The sequence below is a fragment of the Myotis daubentonii genome, chromosome 7 (genome assembly GCF_963259705.1).
Source record: "Myotis daubentonii chromosome 7, mMyoDau2.1, whole genome shotgun sequence".
Classification (NCBI taxonomy): Eukaryota; Metazoa; Chordata; class Mammalia; order Chiroptera; family Vespertilionidae; genus Myotis; species Myotis daubentonii.
Window position 1 is genome coordinate 70,078,630 of NC_081846.1, and position 23,139 is coordinate 70,101,768.

General features: G+C 37.7%; 1 protein-coding gene across 1 annotated transcript in view; it reads right to left on the reverse strand.

Annotated features, from left to right (window-relative positions):
* Positions 1–23,139, reverse strand: part of ARHGAP15 (Rho GTPase activating protein 15) — a 677,426-nt gene that overhangs the window by 235,992 nt on the left and 418,295 nt on the right. Inside the window, exon 10 of the mRNA XM_059704560.1 lies at positions 14,066–14,164. Coding sequence (XP_059560543.1) covers positions 14,066–14,164 — 99 coding nt within the window. The remainder of the gene's footprint in view (positions 1–14,065; positions 14,165–23,139) is intronic.

The window sequence follows — 23,139 nt, forward strand, 5'->3', positions numbered from 1 at the left end:
TATAAATGTGAAGATGTGTTTATCCGTATCTAGGTTTGTAGCTATACTATGGATTGAATGTTACTAGCTTATATCTGTACATACATTTTTAGATTTAAATATGCTTTTCATATATCAATAAATGTATCTTTAATAAAACATCATCAGGGTAATGTAGCTACCTGCCAATATACACATGCGAACACACACACACACACACACACACACACACACACACACACACACCAGCACCAACCCAGGCAATCTGCCAAAGTGTGGTTGCTGTGAAAAAGGTTTTGCTTTAGGGCAATAGCAAACGAGCTCACCACCCCGCTGCCCTGTCCACTCCTCACCACATGGTTCTTTGCTGTATTCTTCACTTCCCCTCCTACAGTGAGGGAACATTTCTTCAGACTCTTTTTATTGCCAATACATTTTTACTTTGTATGATGAAATGAAACAAGGGACTGGTTTCATTAGAAGGAGAGGTAAACAGAGCATTAATTAAATTTGCTGATGATACTAAATTGGGAGGAACTGTGGACATCTGTGAAGACAAAAGAATCATACAAATAGACTTAAGGAGTTTAGAAATACAAGCAGGAAATAATAAAATGAGATTCAGCCTTAAATAACGCAAGCCAATACATTTGGGAAAAGATAATCAGAAACATGGCTATTCAGTGGATGGTATATGCCTGGAAAGTGGTGATGGTGAATGAGACCTGGGGGTGATAATGGGAAAAATTATACACAAACTTACAGGGAAGTAGTTACAATGCCTAGAGGTTTCTATAGAAAAGAACATTCTTTTTGAACCAGAAAGATGATGATTCTACTCTGATGACACCAGGAGGTCTCCAAAACATCAAATTTGGCTTTAGTTAGTTGAGTCCCTCAGGTTTATGAAACAATTTAATACCATTTGTCGAGAGAACTATTTTCTCCCTATTAAGGATGAGGAAGTATGCTTTGTCCAAAATCTGTAATGAACACCACTCACTGCTCCATATCTGTCCTGTCCCATACTATTGAAGCTCTTGCTAATATGGTATTTGCATGCATGAGGTATTATACCGTGTCGCAAAGGGGAAAAATAAACAAGGCACCTTATCTTCACTTTTAAGGTAGTTACTATACCTTCTGGATAATGTGACTTCACATTATGCTTAAAGAACCACTTAATATTATCTTTTCTAGCAGATCGATGAATATTCAGTATATAGGATTTGATTCTCCAAGGATGAATTCATGGATGAATTTATGAGAAGAATATCCATATATCTATCCATTTAGTCATCCATCAAGAATTCAGCCTCTACCATATGCCAGCTCAGAGGTGCTAGGCACCGAGGAGACCGCTAAACCCGGACACAATCCCTAGAATCAGGGGTTGTACTCTGGATGGGGAAACCAGCCATCATAGTCCCATGCAACAGCAAAGCTGTCACGGGAATGCTGGAGGGATGCCCTCATAATGCCCAAGAGACCATGAAAGGTGGTTGATGATATCAATCAGAGAATATTCCTTGGAGGAAGTGACTCTTGTGCTGTGTACAATAGGATAAGTATAAATTTAGCAGGTAGGTGGGTAGGGAGAGAGTCTTTGCATATGGACAGCACATACTAGTAGAAGGAATATAAGCTTTTATAAAACTTCGTGTAGTTTGTATTTCTGGAGCATAAACAGCAGCTTATGAGGATGTGAAGCTGGGCAGTAGACAAAGTTCATACGATTATCATTTTTAATGGGAACAATTAGTGTGGAATTTTATTTATCCTTATGGGGAAGAAGAACCAATGGAGGGTTCTATGAAGAAATAACACAATCCCATTTATACGTAAGAGGGATAATTTGGCAGCATTGAGGATGGTGGCCTGGGCAGAAATAAGAACAAAGGCACTGCTATCAATTAGGAGGTTTACCTCAAAATAAATTATGGAGGCCCAATTAAGAACATAGAGGGTGAAAGGAAGAATGAGAGTCAAGAGATGGTAAGAAAGTAGAGATCATTAGACTTGGTGCATGGTGTAGTGTCTAACAAGACTGAAGAATCTAAGATATCCAACATATTTTTTAGAGCAGTGGGGAAAATAGGTCATGATGCTACTGATTGAAATAAGGAATAAAGGAGGAATAACGGGTTTTAAGGGAATGTGATAAGTTCAGTTTGTAAGTTTGAGCTTGCATGCCAGAGGGAAATTCAAGAAGGGTTGTTTCTAGACCTCAGGTTTGAGTGTAAGAAAGAGCTATATAGTCATTCTCATATAGGGCTTTATGTGACTGAAGGAATCACTGAAGCTTTAGACATGATTGACATTACACTGAGAGTGAGTAGCATAAAATATCAGAGTCAACAATTAAATCCAGAGGAAATGCATGTTTCTTATGCTGTCAAACTCTAGGCCAAACACATGGATTTTGATAATATGCTATGCAATTTCTAATTCATGCCAACTAACTGCTTGCCTTCAAAATGAAATTAAAGAAAGCTCTCTATAGTAATTACAATACTGTCTGTTAGGCATCTTCTTCCCTGTGGGGAGACTAAAGAGTTAAGCTAGCCCAGACTGTCAAAAATGCAAAACATAAGAAGAGCATCATTTTTAAAGCAAGAAAGATAATAGTTCCATTTTAATGACACTGGTGTATTCAAAGTTGTAATAGAGCTTTTGATAGCATCAGCAAAGCTTAACATTTTTTTTTTTTGCTATGAAGTACATCTGTAGAAGATGAAATCAATATCCAATAACAAAATCATGTCAGAAGTTAGAATATTGGTATCCTGTCTTCATTAGCTTCATATTGATAAGTCTATATAGTTTACCATATATTTCTTATTTGAAATTCCTTGAAAGACTCTTCCCACTAAAAATATATCATTAAAATAAAAATTTCCTGAGGTATACATAGAAAATAAGAACTGAATCAAGAAGGTGAGATATTCACATGGAAGTAAACTAACACAGAACCGCTCCAGCCTAGTATTCAAAGTCTGAATTAAAGATGTGGTGCTCAACTTTCCGTGTGGTTATGGGACCCAAGCCTATGCCTGACTAGTCTCAGGCATGTCACTTACAAGTCATAGTTGCCATTCAATTACTTTATTAAGAACAGCAGGCTACTGGTGTTGAAACAATGCCTAATAGGATATGACTTCCTCTGATGAAAATGAATAGAGAACTGATACTCTTTTAGTGGCTGAATGGTGAACTTAAATGTAGTATCCAAAAGTTGATGAGCATAAGATCCATAAGGAAACATAACTTCATATGTTTAGCATAGCCGGGTATAGATGGAAAAGAATGATATTTACGACAATAGAATATACTGTCATCAGGACTGGTTTAAATGTTTAAAAAGCAGATTTGCAAACCACATTATTCTCTACACATCATGCAGCTGCCTTCAACCAACAGCACTTGATCATTGATCTTTTCAGTTTCAACCATATGCAGATGTGGCAGTGGTGTGCAACACTGCAATGATGTAAGCAATGCTGAATATAATTTATCCATTTAGTCATCATTTACTGAGAATCCATTGTGTGTCACTGTTAGGAAATAAAATTAAATCCATGGCCCTGATATAAAAGAATACACAATATACTGAAGGTATTATTTTAAATATAATATTTTAAATATTTTTCTTCTACCCTAAATTTTAGGACATTCATATTTCCTTGAAAAGAGTGTGATTGCACCTTTTGAGGCTACACTCTACTATAACCTCAAGAACTCTTCCAGCAGCATCAGTTCAGAGCTATTTTGGTCTTACACAGTTAATTTTTCTTCTCAAACTATCTTACCCTTGATTTTTTTGTTTGATTTTCTTTTCTGACCTGAAAATAGGAAGTGGCTTGCAAAGTATAAAATTTGACAAAAAGGGATAAAACTAGCAAGAGAGATTATTTTGACCCCAACAAAAACATTCCTAACTCCACAGCCTGTTAGTCTATAAAATAAACTCGCACAGATTTTAGAATCACCAAGATAGGAATCTTTAAAGGATAGTAAATTACTCTAAAATATCCTACAGAGGAAATATGCCATGTCCAATGATATAGACCAATGCAAACACTTCTCCTGAAATGTGCATGTCTTGTTTACTATACATATGTAGATTAATGATTGATGCTTAAGTTGGACACACTTCATTTGAAAGTGTAAAAATTCCGTGGAAAGGGCACTTTTTTTTCTAGATGTTTTAAAAGGGAACCTTATTCATTAGAAAACCCACAAAATAGTATAATATTTTGCTCTTATTTGTAGCTTCCTGGATGAGTTCAAAACATCTTAATTTTCATAAATTTTTAAACTCTAGGGAAATGCCTATGAAAATATAATGTATAGATTCTTGTTCAACCAATAAATAACAGATTATTTCACAAAATTGAGTCACACTGCTGTGAAAGTTTTGATAATTTTTTAAAAGAAATATATTTCCTTTTTAAAAATAATATATATTTTTTTATTGATTTCAGAGAGGAAGGGAGAGGGAGAGATAGAAACAATGATGAGAGATAATCATTGATCAACTTCCTCCTGCATGCCCCACACTGGGGATCAAACCCGTTACCAGGGCTTATACCCGGACTGGGAATCAAACCTGTGATCTCCTGGTTCATAGGTCAGTGTTCAACCACTAAGCCACAATGGCCAGGCTTGATAATTTTTTTAAACCAATTGGTCCACATTTTGTGATAAGAATTTTTAAAATTCTGCTTAAAAGCTATAAGTCCATTTTGGAATCTCAAAGTACCAAATATCTGAAAATCTTTAACTGTATTTGTGATTATTATTATTATTATTATTCTTTGTTCTCTTTTACCAAAAACCTGAAAGCTTTCCAAATGCACGTAAATTTCTTCCAAATTTTGTAAATGCTTGCTTCCAGGATAAAATATCCTGTTAATTTTGAGCCAATATTATTTTCATGGCTGAACTATTAACTTCTGGCTATAGGGGCTTATAACAAAAAAGATCCTGAACCCAGAACTCCTATAATGTAGATGACACCATGATATGCTATTTTAGAGTACTATACCTAGGCCTGTTGAGGTATTGCATCATTTAAATTCTCTGTCTATAATAATAAAAGGGTAATATGCAAATTGACCAAACGGCCCAACAGCAGAACGACCATCCAGTCCAGGACTAAGCCAGGGCTGCCAGGGCCGAGGCAGCCGGGGCTGCAAAGGCCTACTCTTGCACGAATTTCATGCACTGGGACACTAGTCTATAATAATAGGGTAATATGCTAATTAGACCTGATGTCCTTCCGGATGAAGCCAGGGCTGGAGTGAAGCCAGCCCGGGTCCCAGGTGTCAGCGGGAGACCGGAGGGAAGCCAACCAGGGTCCTGGGTGCCAGAGGGAAGCCAGTGCCGGCAGCCAGGGGAAGGAAGGCCTACTCTTGCATGGATTTCGTGCATCAGGCCTCTAGTTTATAATAAGAGGCTAATTGCCTAGGGCAGCAATTTTCCACTGGTGTGTGTCAAGAATTTTTAAAATATGCAAAGCCTGACTATTCTGTCAGGGGCACTGACCTCTTTTCGTTTAGATTGTCAAATTAAAAAAATGAAAACAGCCCATACAACAATAGCCATTCAGTGTGAGTAAATCAAAATTATACAGAGTTTTTGTAAGATTGGCAAAAAATGTAATATAATATATTTTTGGGTGTACCATGGAATTTTAGTAACTAGTTTATCTGTGTCATGAGATGAAAAAAGGTTAAAAATAACTGGCCAAGGGTATTAACTTTGGCACTGTTTCCTTCCAATTGACTCCAAGGAAAAAGTATGTTAAGAACCTAAATTTTAGGATAGAGGTGGGAGTGGAGTTGGAGGGTGGAAATCTGACCCAGGCTTTATCTGGGAAGAGACATTATTTATTCTGATGCATTCTGGACTTGAGAGTGTGGGAATATCCGCCGAGTGATTTGACCAGAGCCACATTGCTGGATACATTAGATAGCCTTTCCGGTTGTTGAACTGCACATTTATTCCTACATTAACTTCTGTAGTGTTTAAGCTCTCTGTTTGATAATAAGACTGTTGTGTATTGCTCAATGTAGATAAACTCCACTAAATGTCACTAATAAGTACAGTGAATTAATTACTAACCAGGTCTACACACAGAATTTGTGAACATTCGATGTAAGCTTGCTGTTCGTGGCAAGATTTAACTAGGAAGCATTTTCTTCAACAAGAGTAAATTTCTCTAGAACATAGAAACAGGATTAGGTAACTATGGAGAGATGGTAACTGGTTCAATACTCTGCCTTCCCTTCATTACAGACCTCACAAGTGTGCCCTTTTATCTACATTTGTTTTCTTAATTGCAAAGCCCAGCTTTTTTCTCTCTCTCCACCTTGTCATCTCTGATTTCTTTTAGTTGTCTTTTTCTTTTTTCTCTTTTGTACTCTTGCTGGCTGTTTCCTGTTTACTCTCTTCTGATTTTGTCTTCCCCTCTAGCCCTGAATGTGGCTTTCTTACAGACACAGCGGCCCCAGCATGACTACCCCAAAGAGCCAATTCCAAGTTGGACCCGGCACAACACTATCACTGTCAGGAAGGTGGTTGCCATTGGGTTGCATTAAAACAAAACCAAATAAAACACCAAAACACGAAACTGGACTTAATTTTAACCCAGAAGTAACAACAAAGAAAAATTCGCTGCAAACTTTCATATGATCCTTTGCCGACCATCTCTATTGTAAATGCATGTGGGTGCCTAACTTTAGGCATGAAAAGCAAGCATTTGGAGAAAAAAAGCAGCAACACATAGGTCATTGCCCTCAGAAACATTTTTGTTCAGTCCACAAATATTCTCTGGGGAAAAAGAAAAAGTGCTTATCACGAACTCTTGATTTTTTTTCTTTTTTTGGAGCATGTAATTTTTATCAGTTTGTTTTGTTTCTGTTACTTTTTTTCTCCCCACTTGCTGCTTATAAAACTAGCAAGCAGAAATCTCTCTGGAACAAGATAGAATCATAAAAAGTTTTCAAGAATCTCGTCACAAACTAAACAGTACAAATTGCACATTCTTCATGAAAGTATCAGCCTTTAGTGCGTGCCTGGATCCAACTATAATAGATTATCCCAAAGTGGGAAAGAATGAACAGTACAAAATTAGCAGAACTGCGAGCAGAGCTTGTCTAGTGAAGGCAATCCGATCTGCACTTTAGGGGCCTGGATTCTCAGGCAACGGGAAAAGATTATGTGAAGTTTTACTTTGCAAGTGAACAATTGGTAGTATCTCAAGAGGCAGATTGGTGCATTGACTTGCATATGAGGAAAATTATATTAACAAGTATACTGCTTGGTATATCTCTTGCATAACAGCTATACTACAATCATGCCTGTTATTTATGTATTAATACATTCATGTGCATGCCTTACCTAGTATACAAATGCAACTCTCTCTCTCTCTCTCTCTCTCTCTCTCTCTCTCTCTCTATATATATATATATATATATATATATATATATATATATATATATATATAGTCAATGTCTATGTGATTTCGTATGCTGAATTTTTTGAGTCAGATCAGTATAGGTGTGTAACTATGCCTTCTTACAGTATTAACATATTATTTCCAAATTATTATTCACATAGAGAAATAGATTTTGTTTCTCATGTCATGGCTGGTTAATGTGACATTCTCTCAAAACTTTATGTAACAGCAGGGGAATTACCAAAAAGAAACAGTTAAGGTATAATAATAATTTCAGCCATTTTTTTCCAAGATGCTATAATCTGCCCAAAGATAACTAATTGTTCAAAGTAAACATTCCACTCCAACCACAAAAGGAATCCATTACACAAACATATAATTCACAGTCATTTTTAGTGGGTTGTAAACAGTTTGGAATGAGCATAAAATGGGACAAAAATCAAAGTGAGCGTTTTGAAATGAAAAAGTGTTTGCTACGAAAGGTCAGTCCCTCTGCTTGGCAAACTATGCAGAAAAGCCTGGGAACATGCTGATCACACAAGCAACGAGGGGATTTTAAAGCCAACGGCCTCCTTGTTTCTTTAAACAGACAGCGGAACCTATAACTGGATCCTGTCAAACAAACGACAGCAAAAAAATAGAACAGCTGCTAAGAAGTCAAGTTGAGAGAGAAAGTTTTCGAGGCCAAGGACCTTCTCAGGAGTAGACTAAAGGCCTTCCTTAAATCTTTAAGCAAGGTTATGGATCCCGGGGTGGCTTCCAGGCACCGAGTCAAATATGTAAGTTTGTGTATCATTCTTGTCACAGTGTTTTGTGTTCCAGAAAAAAGAGAGGACAAACTTGTTGATTAGCATCTGCTGAGGCATTCTGCAAAGTAGCTTATAGCTGGAATCATCAAATTTGAAACCTTGGTGTCATTTACCTTTTATCGTGGTTAAAAAATAACATAAAATATACCATCATAACCATTTTTAAGTGTGCAGTTCAGAAGTGTTGATTACATGCACATTGTTGTCCAACAGATCCCTCTAGGTATGATTTTAATGTTGTTAAATCGTTGGAGGGCATATTAACCAGAACTGGGAATCATGAGGGAAGAATGAGTTGTTAAAACATATTTAAAAAGATGAATGCCAATCGAAATAAAATTAAATGATTTAACAAAAAAATCCTATTACCAACCCCAAAAATGTATTGGATACATTAAAATGCATTTAGGGTAGAAATATGCTCATTCATTCAATTCACTCCATTAGTATATACAAGAAGTTTTCTACAATGGCTGGTGTTGTTAGGTAGAGAAAAGGACTGGCTTGCCATTTAAGGAAAGTCTTCTTGAGTAGCTCACACCAAGTGACTTCTTTGCATTGTCACAGTGTGTGAAGAAAATTACCTGGGAAATCAAGCCAGGTTAAACTTCTCCTGGTCTCAACAGGAGGCTAAAACCAGACAAGTACGTGTTTATTTTTCAGCTTTTCTTATGTCATTTAAATAAAAATTGAATATATATATGCCTGGCTCAGTAGCTGAGCTTCGACCTATGAACCAGGAGGTCACGGTTTGATTCCTGGTCAGGGTACACGCCTGGGTTGCAGGCTTGAGCCCCAGTGGGGGGCATGAAGGAGGCAGCCCATTGATCAGTGATTCTCTCTCATCATTGATGTTGCTATTTCTCCCTCCCCTTTTCCCTCAAAAATCAATAAAAATGTATTACAAGAAAATTGTATATATTGAATGTGTATAACATGATGATTTGATATGATTACCACATTCAAGGTAATTAACATATTTATTTACCCAGTCCCATTTTGTGTGTGTGTGTGTGTGTGTGTGTGTGTGTGTGTGTGTGTGTGTGTGATGAGAGCATCTGAAATCTACTCCCTTGGCATATTTCCACTATTCAATACAATATTAACTACAGTCATCATAGACATTAGATATCTAGATTTTTTTATCCTACATAAATTAAACTTTATATCCTTTGACCAACACCTCTCCCCATTTCCCCCACTCACTCTTAAGTCATTTTAAAGCTAACTTACCCTACATTAAAAAAAATAATAGTAATGGTTATTCTCTCTTCTTATATCTGTTCTTTTCTTTCACAGCAGTTATTGCTGTTTTTGCTTTTTGTGTACCTTTTTATTTTAAGTATATCTCCTCTAAATTCTCAGCTGCTAGAAGAGAGCAGCGATTTTCAACCAATGTGCTGCAAGAATTTTAAAACATAAAATACCTATTTAGTCAGGAGCACTGACCTCTTTTCTCTTACAGTGTCAAGTAAAAAAAAAAAGGAAACAGCCAACACAACAGTAGTCAAATGGTGTGAATACATCAAAATTATACCGATTTTTTTGTGTCAGATGAGCAAAAAATATATTTTTTAGTGTGCCGAAGAATTTTAGTAATTAGTTTTTGTGTGCCATGAGATGGAAAAGGTTGAAAATCTCTGGTATAGAGAATAGCACATAGAAGATCCTAAATAGCTACTTGCACAAATGCAACAGACACGTTAGTGCCTGTTACATCACTCAACCAATATTTATTGAGTGCTTACAGTGTGTCACATACAAAGTATGGCTCTTCCTAAATAATGGACCCTCACAAAGAGGTGTCAGTCATTATATGCTTTGATAAAAAGAACTATGGATTACACCAGTTTTAGACTACATACTGTGGCCCTGACTGGTGTTGCTCAGTTGGTTGGAGCATTGTCCCGTACGCCAAAAGGTGGCGGGTTTGATTCCCAGTCAGAGTACATACCCTCGATATTTCTCTCTCTCTCTCTCTCTCTCTCTCTCTCTCTCTCTCTCTCTCTCTCTCAAATCAATAATAACAAGAACTGCTAGACTATATACTTTGCTTAGTTCACATCTCCTAGTCCAGTGGTCGGCAAACTGCGGCCCCTTGAGTGTGGCTATTCCACAAAATACCACATGCGGGCGCGCACGTTCTGTGAGATTGAAACTTCATGGCTACACTCAAGGGGCCAAAGAGCCACATGTGGCTCACGAGCCGCAGTTTGCTGACCACTATCCTAGTCCCTTTCCTCTAAGAGATACAAGAGACCTTATTTTTAAGTAAGCTATTTCTATACACTGTTGAGGTCATCATAAACTATACAAAGTACCTATAAAACAGTGCAAAATGGACTTCATGGACTTCTCACTGTTTAGATCTACATTCCATCTGTATATCAAAATGCCTCCCTCTACATGCTTGTTCCCCAGACCTCAAAAGTGGGTCATATGATCTCATACTTTTGGTCAGTTTACCATATGTATTGAGCATTAACCGACGACCAATAATTCAATATTTTCACAGAAATGTTGTTGGAAGAAGAAACATAAATTAAGTTTTTCCTTGGCAACTTATGATGTCTCACTTAGATAGTGTGCAACTGTAAAGGCAAAGCAAGGGAGATGAACCACGTGGGAGAGCTTTAAAGACTAGCACGCTCCTTTCCAGTTTGCCCTCTAAGTTTTGTGTATATTTTCTAGGCTGAGCAGACAATGTCAGAAACCACAGAAGTGACTTTAATCCAGTTCTAATCGCTGGTGAGGGAAAAAAAAAATGCTCTGGTGGTTTAGAGGAATGGCAAAAACTAAATCAAGATAAGGAAACACACTAAACAAGTTATTCGCTAAATTGGTTTACATTCGGCTCACTAATAGATTTTCTTCTAGGCATGTCCAAGAGATGCAAAATTTAAAATGTAACTAATACCACCTTACCAGGGATGCATCTTGTGCCAAGCACTGGGTAGAACTTCCCTAAGGAAACTACAGAAGCATGAGCAGTTTGGTTCTGCCCCAGTGCAAGTAACTAACTGAATGAATGAATGAATGGGTGGGTAAATGGATAAATCAATGAATAAATGGTTAGAAAACCATTTAAAAAGACATCTACAGTTTATTGATGATTTTTTTAAAAATATATTTTATTGATTTTTTTACAGAGAGGAAGGGAGAGAGATAGAGAGTTAGAAACATTGATGAGAGAGAAACATCGATCAGCTGCCTCCTGCACACATCCTACTGGGTATGTGCCTGCAACCAAGGTACATGCCCTTGACCGGAATGGAACCTGGGACCTTTGAGTCCGCAGGCAGATGCTCTATCCACTGAGCCAAACCAGTTAGGGCTTATTGATGATTTTTTTTTAAGGTGAAGAAATAATCTTAAAGAAAAAAGATGGAAAGGAAAGAATTTTTTTTATAACAACCCTTGTGCTACTGTAATGAGTATTGAGGCCATTTCCCTAAGACGGTGAGAGTAAACACAGTTTTCATGAAATGTGCCTTTCCCATCACTGGTCCATAAGTGTTTCCCATGACTCTGCAGTTGAGTATCTTGGCTGAGAGAGGACCTGGCCATTAGAAAGAGGGCTCTAGATGTGCTGAGCCCCAGCCGTGCCGAGAGACTTGGCACCTTCCTATGCTACTTGCTAATACCAGCCCCAGCATAAAATGTCATCAGAAGCCTGCATAAACATTGGACTTAGCTTCACATAAATTATTTCTGTCCTAAGGTGCTGGATGCCAGAATTTAGTAAAAACAGCACTTTGAGTAAATAGAATTGGCATATAAATGTGAGAATATTAATCCAACAAAATGATCGTAGAAAAATATTATCAAAAGTACACACTTGTAAATCTTGCAATGATGCGAGAGGGTTATCCCGTGCCTCTGAGTTTTTATTGAATATTTCCATAGAGTTCCTTTAAACTGAGGCTGCCAAGGTGCTTTGAATGATCAGCTTCTTTGTGGAATTGTGGTCTTTGAGTTTCGTTAAAATGCTTAGGAATTATTTTAATAATCATATGTGTGGTTCGTGCCTGTTCAGTACTGGATCTACAAATTCATTTTAAGAGTAAACACCAAGACAATGAAATATAATGCCAGATATGATTGCTCCCATCAGCAAAAACATTGTCTTATTTTATTAAAAACCCCAACAAAATGGCATGAACGAATGACACAGTGTCTATCTTCAGATATTTCCCACTCTACAGTGTTATGGTATCGGCACGCCACACGGCTGTGCCTAGCAGAATTGGCATCTTGCCTGGGTTAAGCACATAAACAGAGGTGCCGAGCCCTTTTTCATATGTGCACGCATCTTATTAGGTACAGGTTCCCCCAAAGCCCCATTTGGGTTTCTGCTCTAATATAACAGTGCTCACACCGTCAGTGCTGAGTATTTATAAGTGAATGAAGATTTCCTGAAAATGATTATTTAGCTATTGGCTATAATAACATTATAACATTTTCAGTGATCCATTTTGGCTTTAAGTACTTATTAAATAATATTTATTCCTCAAATATGTACTTGCAAAATTAAATGAGATTGCAACATGCAATAAAAACGCATTTCTCTCTCAACTTGAATTGACTCCATTCCTCACAGATATCTCTCCTCGTGTTCATTCTGCTTTTTACTGTTTTCTACTCTCGCTCTGAACTCTCTGCTGTTCTCTCTGATGTGTTGATATGCTTTCCCCGAAGCCACACTCTTTATCCACTTTCCCTACCCACTCGTCCCCTTCTTGTTATTCTCCATTCCCTACTGACATGGGAATAATAGGATCCCAAGGCTGTCCTTACACTATAATTAAAGTATGAATTTCCAGGAGTTGGAAATTGCAGACCATTTTTATTATGCTTCTATAATAAAGCCAGGTAACACTGAGAGAATTAAAATAGCTTTGTCCTAGCAGATAACTTGGTAAAGATTTTCTCTCCTTGGTTCTATTGTTTGAAGAGATTGGGAGCTGAAAATGGGAATAGATTCACCAATTCTTTTTTCTGAAAACACCTCTATCTTTTATGTGATATATATCCCCCCAGATCCTGGGGATATGTTGTAAACTTGTAACAGATGGTGATGAAGCTTCATATTTTTATATAATACATTTTTTTTGAGATTCTGCATCTACTGTATGTATTTTCCAGGGAAAATGACCTTGAAGGAATGAAGTCATAGTCTGAAGGAAAAACACCTCACAGATCGACTCGCATAGCAATGATGAGTCAATTGGATTTTGTTTTGTTCCCCTCGGTGAGATGGAATAATATCAGATGAAAAACAGAATGTTGAAATATGAGGATCAAAGGTCATCTTAACATTGGAGGTGCGTCTGTTAATTGTTCCAGGAAAACCGGTTAGCTGCATTCTGACTGAACCAGAAACACATGGGAGATGGAATAGCACTGTTTGCAAGTAGAAATGCTATTTGCTTCACTTGGGTAATGTTGGGGCCTTACCAAAAATTGTTCTGGCACAACGTCTACCAGCATGAATGTTAGGAGGGTTCTAACACTCGGAGTGCTGATATTTTATGAATGTTTTATCACTGGCTTGAAAACAAGAAGTTTGCAATTGAATCAACAACATGTCAGACAGACAAAATATTAAAAAAAAAGAACATTAGTGAGAATTACTGATGTCCCTATTGTAAAAACAAACTGAAATTAATAAGAAACGTGATCCTCTTAACTGATTAACAAAAGTCAGGTTTTAACTGCACAGCTTCCCAGGCAAATCAAGTGGCACTGTGAACTTGAGCATTGGTTGTGTCGTGTGCAGTAAAGGGGAGACATGGCTGCATATGCAGTTACCCACCTCTTTTTTCGACAGCTTCAATGCATTGCTTTACGAATCGCGGAACTGTGGAATTTTCACGTTCACACACTTTGTGCAGATGAGAGCCAAAAATTTGATCTGCAAAAGAAACAAAGATGAGCTTCATTAAAATCCAAGCTTGTGTTGTTCTTTAATTTGATTCTGTTTCCTTATCCACTGCATGATGGAATCTGCATCTTGCATAGGAATCAATTTTTTGCTTTAATTCCAGAGTGTCTATTGCAGGCATGGAAAGACCATAACTCTGTCCCTTATAGAACAGGACCCCAGGTCCAGAGAAAGAAAACCAACACCGATTAAGTAGGGGTGCCTGAGTGAATTATAGTCTCTCTGGGCTTAACTTTGTTGTCTATAAAATAATGAAAGAGAATTAAGTAAACTTCTACAAAATAATGAATCTTAATGAACTGATGTCTTGAGTGTTTTAGAAGAATTTTTCAATGATCATCAAAATTATGATTTTGTCAGTATACTTAGAAAATTCATTCTGTGGCTCAATGATATTTGACGAGGCAAGTGCCAGGAGACTTAACTTGGAAGTGAATTTCTAAACATTTCTTCTGCCTCAAATGCCCTTCCTCTAATCTAAGTATCCCATTTTCTTTTGGGCTCAGCCCAGAGAGCACTTTCTCCACAAACTCTATCCCTCTCATCTCAACTTTGTGTCTCCAGTAGCATAGGTTCTCTGGAATACCAGTTCTCTGGGATATTAATAGGTGATGTGGGGGAAAGGGCTGTGGTCAAAATGGTTTAGCAACATCGGGTTAAACAAAGCTAACCAGTTTCTTTTATGTATATTTGTTTTAGAGCTTGCGATGTGCCAAGGCCTCCTGGGAATCTCCATGAGGGGACTGAAGAATCACTATTTCCCACACTTATTCGGGTAATTTCAAAGGGAATCTCTCGAGGCTAATGTTTCCGAGAACACGCTGGATGAAATCCTAGCCTAGCCCTCTCATTTAGAACATGATTTATGCCACCTTGCATTGTGTATTTACATTTATAATATATGAAATACATTTTCTCAGAGTAGACCCTGAGCGCCTGCATCATCCATGTATTCTTAGAGTCACCAGTGCTTTGCACGGATTCTGGCCCACAGGATTCAACTACAGAACTTGAAATTGTGGTCAAATATACATAACATAAAATGTACCATTCTAACCATTTTTAAGCGTACAGGGCATTAAGTGCATGTATTTTGTTGTGCAACCGATACCACAAATCCATTTGCAAACTTTAAAAAATAGCATAAATGTTTATTACTGATAGAAACAAATATTTAGTAGCTTCAAGTAGTTGCTCAGAATGAAATCTAATTCCCTATCCCAACTTACAAGGCAGCTCAAGACCAGGCCTTCCACCCATTAGTTGGTTTCATTTGCTACCCCTCTCCCCTGCATCACTTCCTACAACCCTCTGCCCACACTGCTGATCCTTGTCCATACATCTGCCTCTGAACTCTGCACTTATTATTTCCTCTACATGGAACTCTATTGCTCTAGGTCTCTGATTAAATGCCACCTTCTGATTGTAGCCTATTTACTCTTTAAAAAACTGGCAAGCCCTGCCAACAGGAACTCTCCAGGTCACTTCCCTGCCTTACTTCTCTTAGAGCACTTCTCCCCACCTTACATATTACAGTGATATATTCACTGGTTAGTTGCTCATTTTGCTTAGAATGTTAGGCTCAGGGAAGTAAGAACTATGCCTACTTCTTTTATTATTGGATCCCAGTAACTAGACAATGTTTGGCATATACTAGAAGTTCAATAAAATTAATTGAATGATTGCCCAAAAGACATCATCTGAATAATGTGTGGAGATTTTCAATGAATTTAAAAGTTATCTTTAGCAGAATAGAGGAGAAAATATAAAATGCAGCATAATAGAAATCTAAATACTATATTATTACAAAGGGATAGTCAAAATGGAATGTGGTGAAACTTCAAGGAAGTCATGATTTTCATTCATTTCTTAGGAAAAGTGATGGCTTGAAGTTGGGACAACCCAGCAGGGAGGGAAGTGATTAAGGCTATAGAACTAATACTAACGTACTACAATATGAAACTGCATTTTTTATTCAAGAGACAGAAAGGTCAAGATGCCTCAACCTAGTGCAGAGAGGAAAATAATAAAATATCAAAGTTATGTTAAAAAACAGTGAGCCACCACCATAAGAAAGAGTGACATAAAATATTAAAAAAAAAATAACCTAGAACCTCAGATAGAATAATTTACCTTGGTTAGATTTATAATCAGAAATAATTGCTATAAAGTATAAACTCCTTTAATGAAAATCATAATCCAAATCAAGTTCACAAATATTTATTATCTTGTATCATTATAGCAATGAGGTAGGCATGTTAGATGATAAAATAGAAATCAAGAAGTTTATAATCTTGTATGAATTAATAGGAGTATTTAAATAATAAACCAAACAACATAAGAGGTGACAGAAAAGGTACTAAGTGCTAGGAAAGGTGTCCTGCAGTGTAGGTATTTTCATGACATTCAGTGCAGATGTGGTTTGTGTGTGGTGGGGCGGGGGAGATGTTTGTGAGATGAGGGCTGTTTAAGAAAAATAGATTTCTCTATCAAGTGTATATTAAAATGTGGAGAAATTTTCTTTTGTTAGGAAGATACAGAAGACATGAAAGCATTTTAGAGCATTTACTGTTTAATTCACTCAGTTATTTGCAAATGAAAATCCTGAGTGGCTGCTCTGTGCCAGGAACTAGGAAGGGCAGCGTAATATAATAACCAAGACGCGTGACTTATGCGCTAAAAATGTCTTGTCTAGTAGGAAGCATAGAAATAAACTGGTAGAAACACTTCATCATGAAAAGTCCAGTAACTGGGGAAGCACAGATGCAAGGAGAGGATGTGGCAGGGCATCAGACCAGCCTTGAGTCCCCATGGGAGACTTCCCAGAGAAGAGATGAATCCTCAAGACTAAGTGAGACTTAAACAGGAGAGTTAAGAGAGGGGACAACGGGCACTTGGGAAAGAGAGAGAGGAAAACGAACACATCAGCGATGGGAAGAATGATAGAAAAAACGTAGTGTGCTGAGGGAAACATTCACCCTCTCTTATTTAGACAAATCTTGATGTATTAATCTTTCAAAGGAGAAAAATTGTGTTGATGAAGGATCTTAAATATTAAGTCAGGTAGTTTAAATTATTTGAGAGTGTGCAGGTACCATTGACTTCTTACATATATGCTATTTCCCTCCCAACTTCTTATTTTTAGAGTCTACTCACAATACAACACCTGGAAATTTTATCCAATGACTGCTGCTTCCATTATAGCTTTGGGTGATTAGATAGTTTTGGACAGTGAAATATAAGGGGAAGAAACCTAGAAAACTACAAGGGAAGATTGTTTTATCTGATAAAAGAAGAGGGGTGTATGAAGATACTTTCTTTTTTTCCTCTGCTTTGAAATCATGTGATGCTGGGAGCTATTGCAGCAATTTTGTAACCATGAGGCAACAAGCCTGCAAGCAAAGATAACATGATAAAAACAACACCTAAATCTACAAAAAACCTGAGACTTCAATGACATTGTTGAACTTTCAACCCAATCCTGAAATACATTCTCTAGACCAGTGATGGCGAACCTTCTGAGCTCGGAATGTCAGCATTTTGAAAAACCCTAACTTAACTCTGGTGCCGTGTCACATATAGAAATTTTTTGATATTTGCAACCATAGTAAAACAAAGACTTATATTTTTGGTATTTATTTTATATATTTAAATGCCATTTAATAAAGAAAAATCAACCAAAAAAATGAGTTCGCGTGTCACCTCTGACACGCGTGTCATAGGTTCGCCAACACTGCTCTAGACTTTTTGTTATATGAGATAATATAACTGGGTATTCTATTGCCTGCAACCAAAAGGTTCATAACAAAATCTGGGGCACAAATCATGTGGAAAATTAGACATAAGGAGCTTATTTAAAGGCTAATCTGATTGCCTAGGAAAGATGTTATGAATACCAGAATCAGGAAAGAGGTGTGGTAAATTTAAATTTCTTCATAATGCTCATCTCCTTGAATTAGATGTATATATTTAAATACTTTGCCATGAGACTCACTAGAGCAGCAACTTCTACTTCCTCAATGTCTTTATGTTGGGTGTGGCCATATGACTTGCTTTGGACAGTGCAGAGTGAGTAGAAATAATGTTTCATTTCTAGACTGAGACCTTAAGATACAATACAGACTTCTACTTTCCTGCTTACTTCTCTGCTAAGACCCAGACAAGAGCTTCCCTGGGTAACTACTTGACCCCTCAGTCTGGACTCCAGAATAAATACATATGGCACTGAACAGAAGCTGATCCTCAATGAGGAGGCAAGGGCAGTCCAATCTACAGCTCGGAGCAAAGCTGTTCAGTCAAGCCTGACCTAATCTGTCTCACTCACAGGCACATGAGAAGTGAATGTTTTTTGCTGTATGCCACTGAGATTTTGTGTTTGTTTGTTACGCAGCAATAGCTAATTGATGAAGATGATAACAGATATCAGTCTGTTTTGTTTTTTTGTGGGGTTTTTTTGGTTATCTAAGCAATGCTGTGAGAATAAAAACAGAGAGTTGTTGGAATATGGAAACTGAAACTGGAAAGAAAATAGAAAATAAATAATTCTAAATTTGCTAAGAATGTGGAATTATACATCAGTTTAGATCAGCGGTTCTCAACCTGTGGGTCGTGACCCCTTTGGGGGTCGAACAACCCTTTCACAGGAGTCACCTAAGACCATCGGAAAACACATATATAATTACATGTTGTTTTTGTGATTAATCACTATGCTTTAATTATGTTCAATTTATAACAATGAAATTGGGGGTCACCACAACATGAGGAACTGTATTAACGGGTCGCGGAATTAGGAAGGTTGAGAACCACTGATTTAGATTCAACCACAAGGAAGAGCCTCAGAGGAAATTGTTCTCATCTTAAAATTTAAACTCATTATGCCTCACCTAATATTATGGCACTTCTTAGTCTGTATTCTCTCCAGATCAATTAATTTCTATCAAATTCAAGTCAGTGAATATTTCGTGAGCACCTACCATGTGCTGGGTGCTATGAAGGATGCAGATAGTAATCCACTCACTCAGCAACTATGTATTGCAGGCCCACTATGGACCAGCCACTGTGCTGCAGACAGAAAATGCAATGATGCATGAAGCATGATCTCCCACAGTCTGGGGACGGGGGTGGGGGTGGGAGGAGAATAACTCTCACAAACACTTACAATGTGATTAGTGCTAGTGCAAGGGTGTGTGATGATAGTAGTGAAGATTTATTGTGCACTTATACCAAGCCAGGCAAGGTTCAAAGTAGTTTGTATATTCTAACGTACTTAATCTTTATACCAATTCTCAACCCTTTCATAGTAGATACTATCATCTTGATTTTAGAGGAAAGGAAGCTGAAGCATAAAGACACTGAGTCTTTTGTCTATAGCTACAAAGCATCATTCTGTATGAAAGAAATAAAAAAGGTAAGGACACTTTTTTCTTTTGCTTTGAACATCAACATGAAATCATATGATGCTTAGAGCTACTGCAGACCATAGAAATTAGGGGTGATTCATGGGATTTTGTTTACTGGATGCAGGAAGTGAACCAACCAATCAGGCAAAGAGGGTTTTCAATTTCTTGTTTGTTTGAAGGAGACCGAGATGTAAAAATATTATGGTTTAGAAAATAGTGAGATTGATATTTCTAAGTTAAGACAAGCATTTCAGATGCAGCAGAATGGTGATGGGAGATAAAGATGAAACGTTCTCATTGGATTTTGGAAATTCAAAGGCTGTTGATGACCATAAAGAAATGGCTTTGGTAGAAGAATGAAAGTGAAAAGCAGATACTTGTGGTCAAGATTTGAAGAGAAAGTGGGATAGTATAGTATTCCATCGTGTAGCTATACCACAGTTTTCTAATCCATTCATCTGCTGATGGGCACTTACTATGCTGCTGTAAAAAAGAAGGAATTCTTACCATTTACAGCAGCATGGATGGAACTGGGGAGCATTATGCTAAGTGAAATAAGCGAGTCAATGAAAGAAAAATACCACATGATCTCACTTATTTATGGATAATTAAGACCATTATAAACTGATGAACAAAAATAGATACAGAGGCAGAGCAACATTGAACAGACTGTCAAACTACAGCGGGAAGGCCGGGGAGGGTTGGGGGGGGGGGGTAAGAGATCAACCGAAGGACTTGTATGCAGGCATAGAAGCATAACCAATGGACACAAGACACTGGGGAGTATGGGAGGTTAGGGGAAGGTCAAGGGGAGAAAAAAAAAGGAGACATACATAATACTCTTTGTAATACTTTAAGCAATAAAACAATTAAAAAAAACAAAAAAAGAGAAAGTGAGGATGTAGAAACAGCTAAGAGACTCCTTTATTAAGAAGATTTGTGCTGTGAATTAATTATAAGGAAAGACTGGACTTGGGGAAAAATCTTGAATTGGGGTAAATAGGGAAGAATTTCCATTCCAGGGCATTTTTGATTGCCATAGTGCTCTGAAGGGTGAGGTGCAACAAGACTAGCTATTTTCAGTTGCTACAATGGGGGAGGTGCATTACTGCCACGTACTGGGGAGTCCAGGCAAGTGCAGGCAATTCCTCACAGTGAAAAACTATCCCTCCCTGATTGCTAATAGCACCCTGGTGGGAAAGGAGCCTAGATTTATTGCACTTCATTAGATAGAAGGAATATGTTTGCTTTTGCCAGTTACCAGATGAGCCAAAAGTTTTCTTCTCACTTCTATCCTCTCTTTAAACTGGCTACACTCACCAAAGAAGGATAGCTCTGGTGTCTAAGAACTTAGCTCTCCAGCGGAACCTGCTGGAGTCAAAGGCTGTCATGTACACGTCTCCATACAAAGAATTTAGAATTGGTATACTGAAGAGTAAGGTAGGTAACTCCAGGGATCTGAACTAGACTTAGACCCTGGAGATCAGGGGCGCCATTTGGGGAGATGCCCATGTGCAATGGGTGAGTGGGCACAGGAACTAATTTGCAGAGAGGTGAATGGAACATACACCTCAACGCCTCACTTTCTGATGCCTAAATCCAGGCACCATGTGTTCTTGTCATGAGGTGCAGTAGTAATTAGCGTGAATTTCTGTTTAATGCAACCAAATAAACTTGCCTAAAACATTGGCAAATCGTTGTCTCTAATGTTTCAAGAGAAGGCTTACAATCACAATAGAAAGGGCAGGGGTGGCAAAAGAGCTCCGTGAGATTCATGGTTATAGACAGCACTGGTTAGAAAAACTATGGCGGATATCTGTTGGTTTTGCTGGCCCCTTAACTATTCATCTATCCTCTGGTAAGAGCATCGTGGTTTTCCTTTGGAGATGAGACCTTTCTCATTTTTCTGCCATTTGTTTTGAGTAATGTAGACCCCACTACCTCCCTCTCCAGGGATGAATGCGCATTTCATCTTCCTGGCCACAGAAATTGGTTCAGATATGAACACATGGCCCAGGTAGATCTATCAAGTAAATCCTGAGGCTTTGTCTAGTGCTGCTGGGAAAGAGGGACCCTCTTTTTTTCTATAGGTGTTGGTAAACTAGGAGGATGTGCATCTGAGTGTTCATAAGTTATGTTGCCACTTTCTGGAAAGATGCACTGGAAAATTAAGCCAACACAGTGGAAAACAGAGCTGAGCAATAGAAAAGATAAAGATTTGAAAGCATTTTGCCCCTAGATCCAGTCATATCTAAAACTACCTTTACCCCCTTGAACTTTTCAATTAGTAGTTCAATACATTCCATTCTTACTTTCGAAGTTTGGACAAGTTTATATCAATTACAACTGAAAGAATATTGACTACATTAGCATTCAACATAAAATGGTGAATTTTACAACTTAGAGGAGATGATGTTGCACATGAAATGATTTTGCAAAGTAAAACATGCTACCCAAAGAAAATAAATCACAGAGATTTAGCTAAAATGTCATTGTCAATGTTAAGGGCTGTTGTAGGATTTTCATTGATCCATAAATTTGATACAGTCCAGAGTCTGATAAACCAAGAAGGATCATTCAATTATGGAAATGTGTTTGAACCAAAGAACCTTCTATCTTAAAATAGAGTACGAAAGGGGAAAGCAGAGAGACACAAGCATAAATGAACCAGATTTGCCCCCTAAACGTCCGTGCATACCTATTGCCCTGGTATAACATTAAGGAGTATTTCTGCCTCCCCCTTCCTTACGGTATTCCAAAAAAGGGAGCAGTCCGAAAACCCTGAGCTCCCGACTCCCCACCTATATTCCCATCTGTAGCTCACTGGTAATCCTTTCTTCCTCTCTTAACAACTCTTGGTATTTAGCAAACACCTCTTGCTAGGGTGCCAATATTTTTGGAATGTTCTTCAAATGCTTTGGCCTTGGCTAGTGTGATCATTATATCTTCATTCTACTATACTGCTTCAAGCGCATATACCAGGGGTGGCAGACAACACATTGGTTGGAGAAAATCCATTTTCTGCAATTTTTTGTTGAAAGCATCTTTTGGTGAGAAAAACAAATAGACCTTTTACATGACTGTACTTATAAATCATGTTGTTTACATAATGAATTCGAGTTTAACTAGGAAATGGTGGTTTTTAATCTTTAAGCTCTCAAACTTTTGACCGATTTAGTTAGTTGATCAGCACAACCAGGTTAAGTCTCCCAGATTACAAATTAGCCTCATTCTCCCTCATCTCTGCTATATATTTTTGACAAATTATGGAAAGAACACCCAGTAATGGGATCTTTGTCAGTTAGATTCCAAATGAATCAAAACTATGAGGAAACATATTCAATAGAAGCAGTTAAATGTTCAAATAATGTGACGGTGTTATCATCATTTACCCAGGGAGACAGTCTCCACATGCTTTTCAAAATGATGTTATTCTGCTCTCAGGACAGAGGGCCATGGCAACCACTTAAGTACATTTTAAAAAGGAAAAACAAAGCATCTAAAACAACACACACACACACACACACACACACACACACACACACA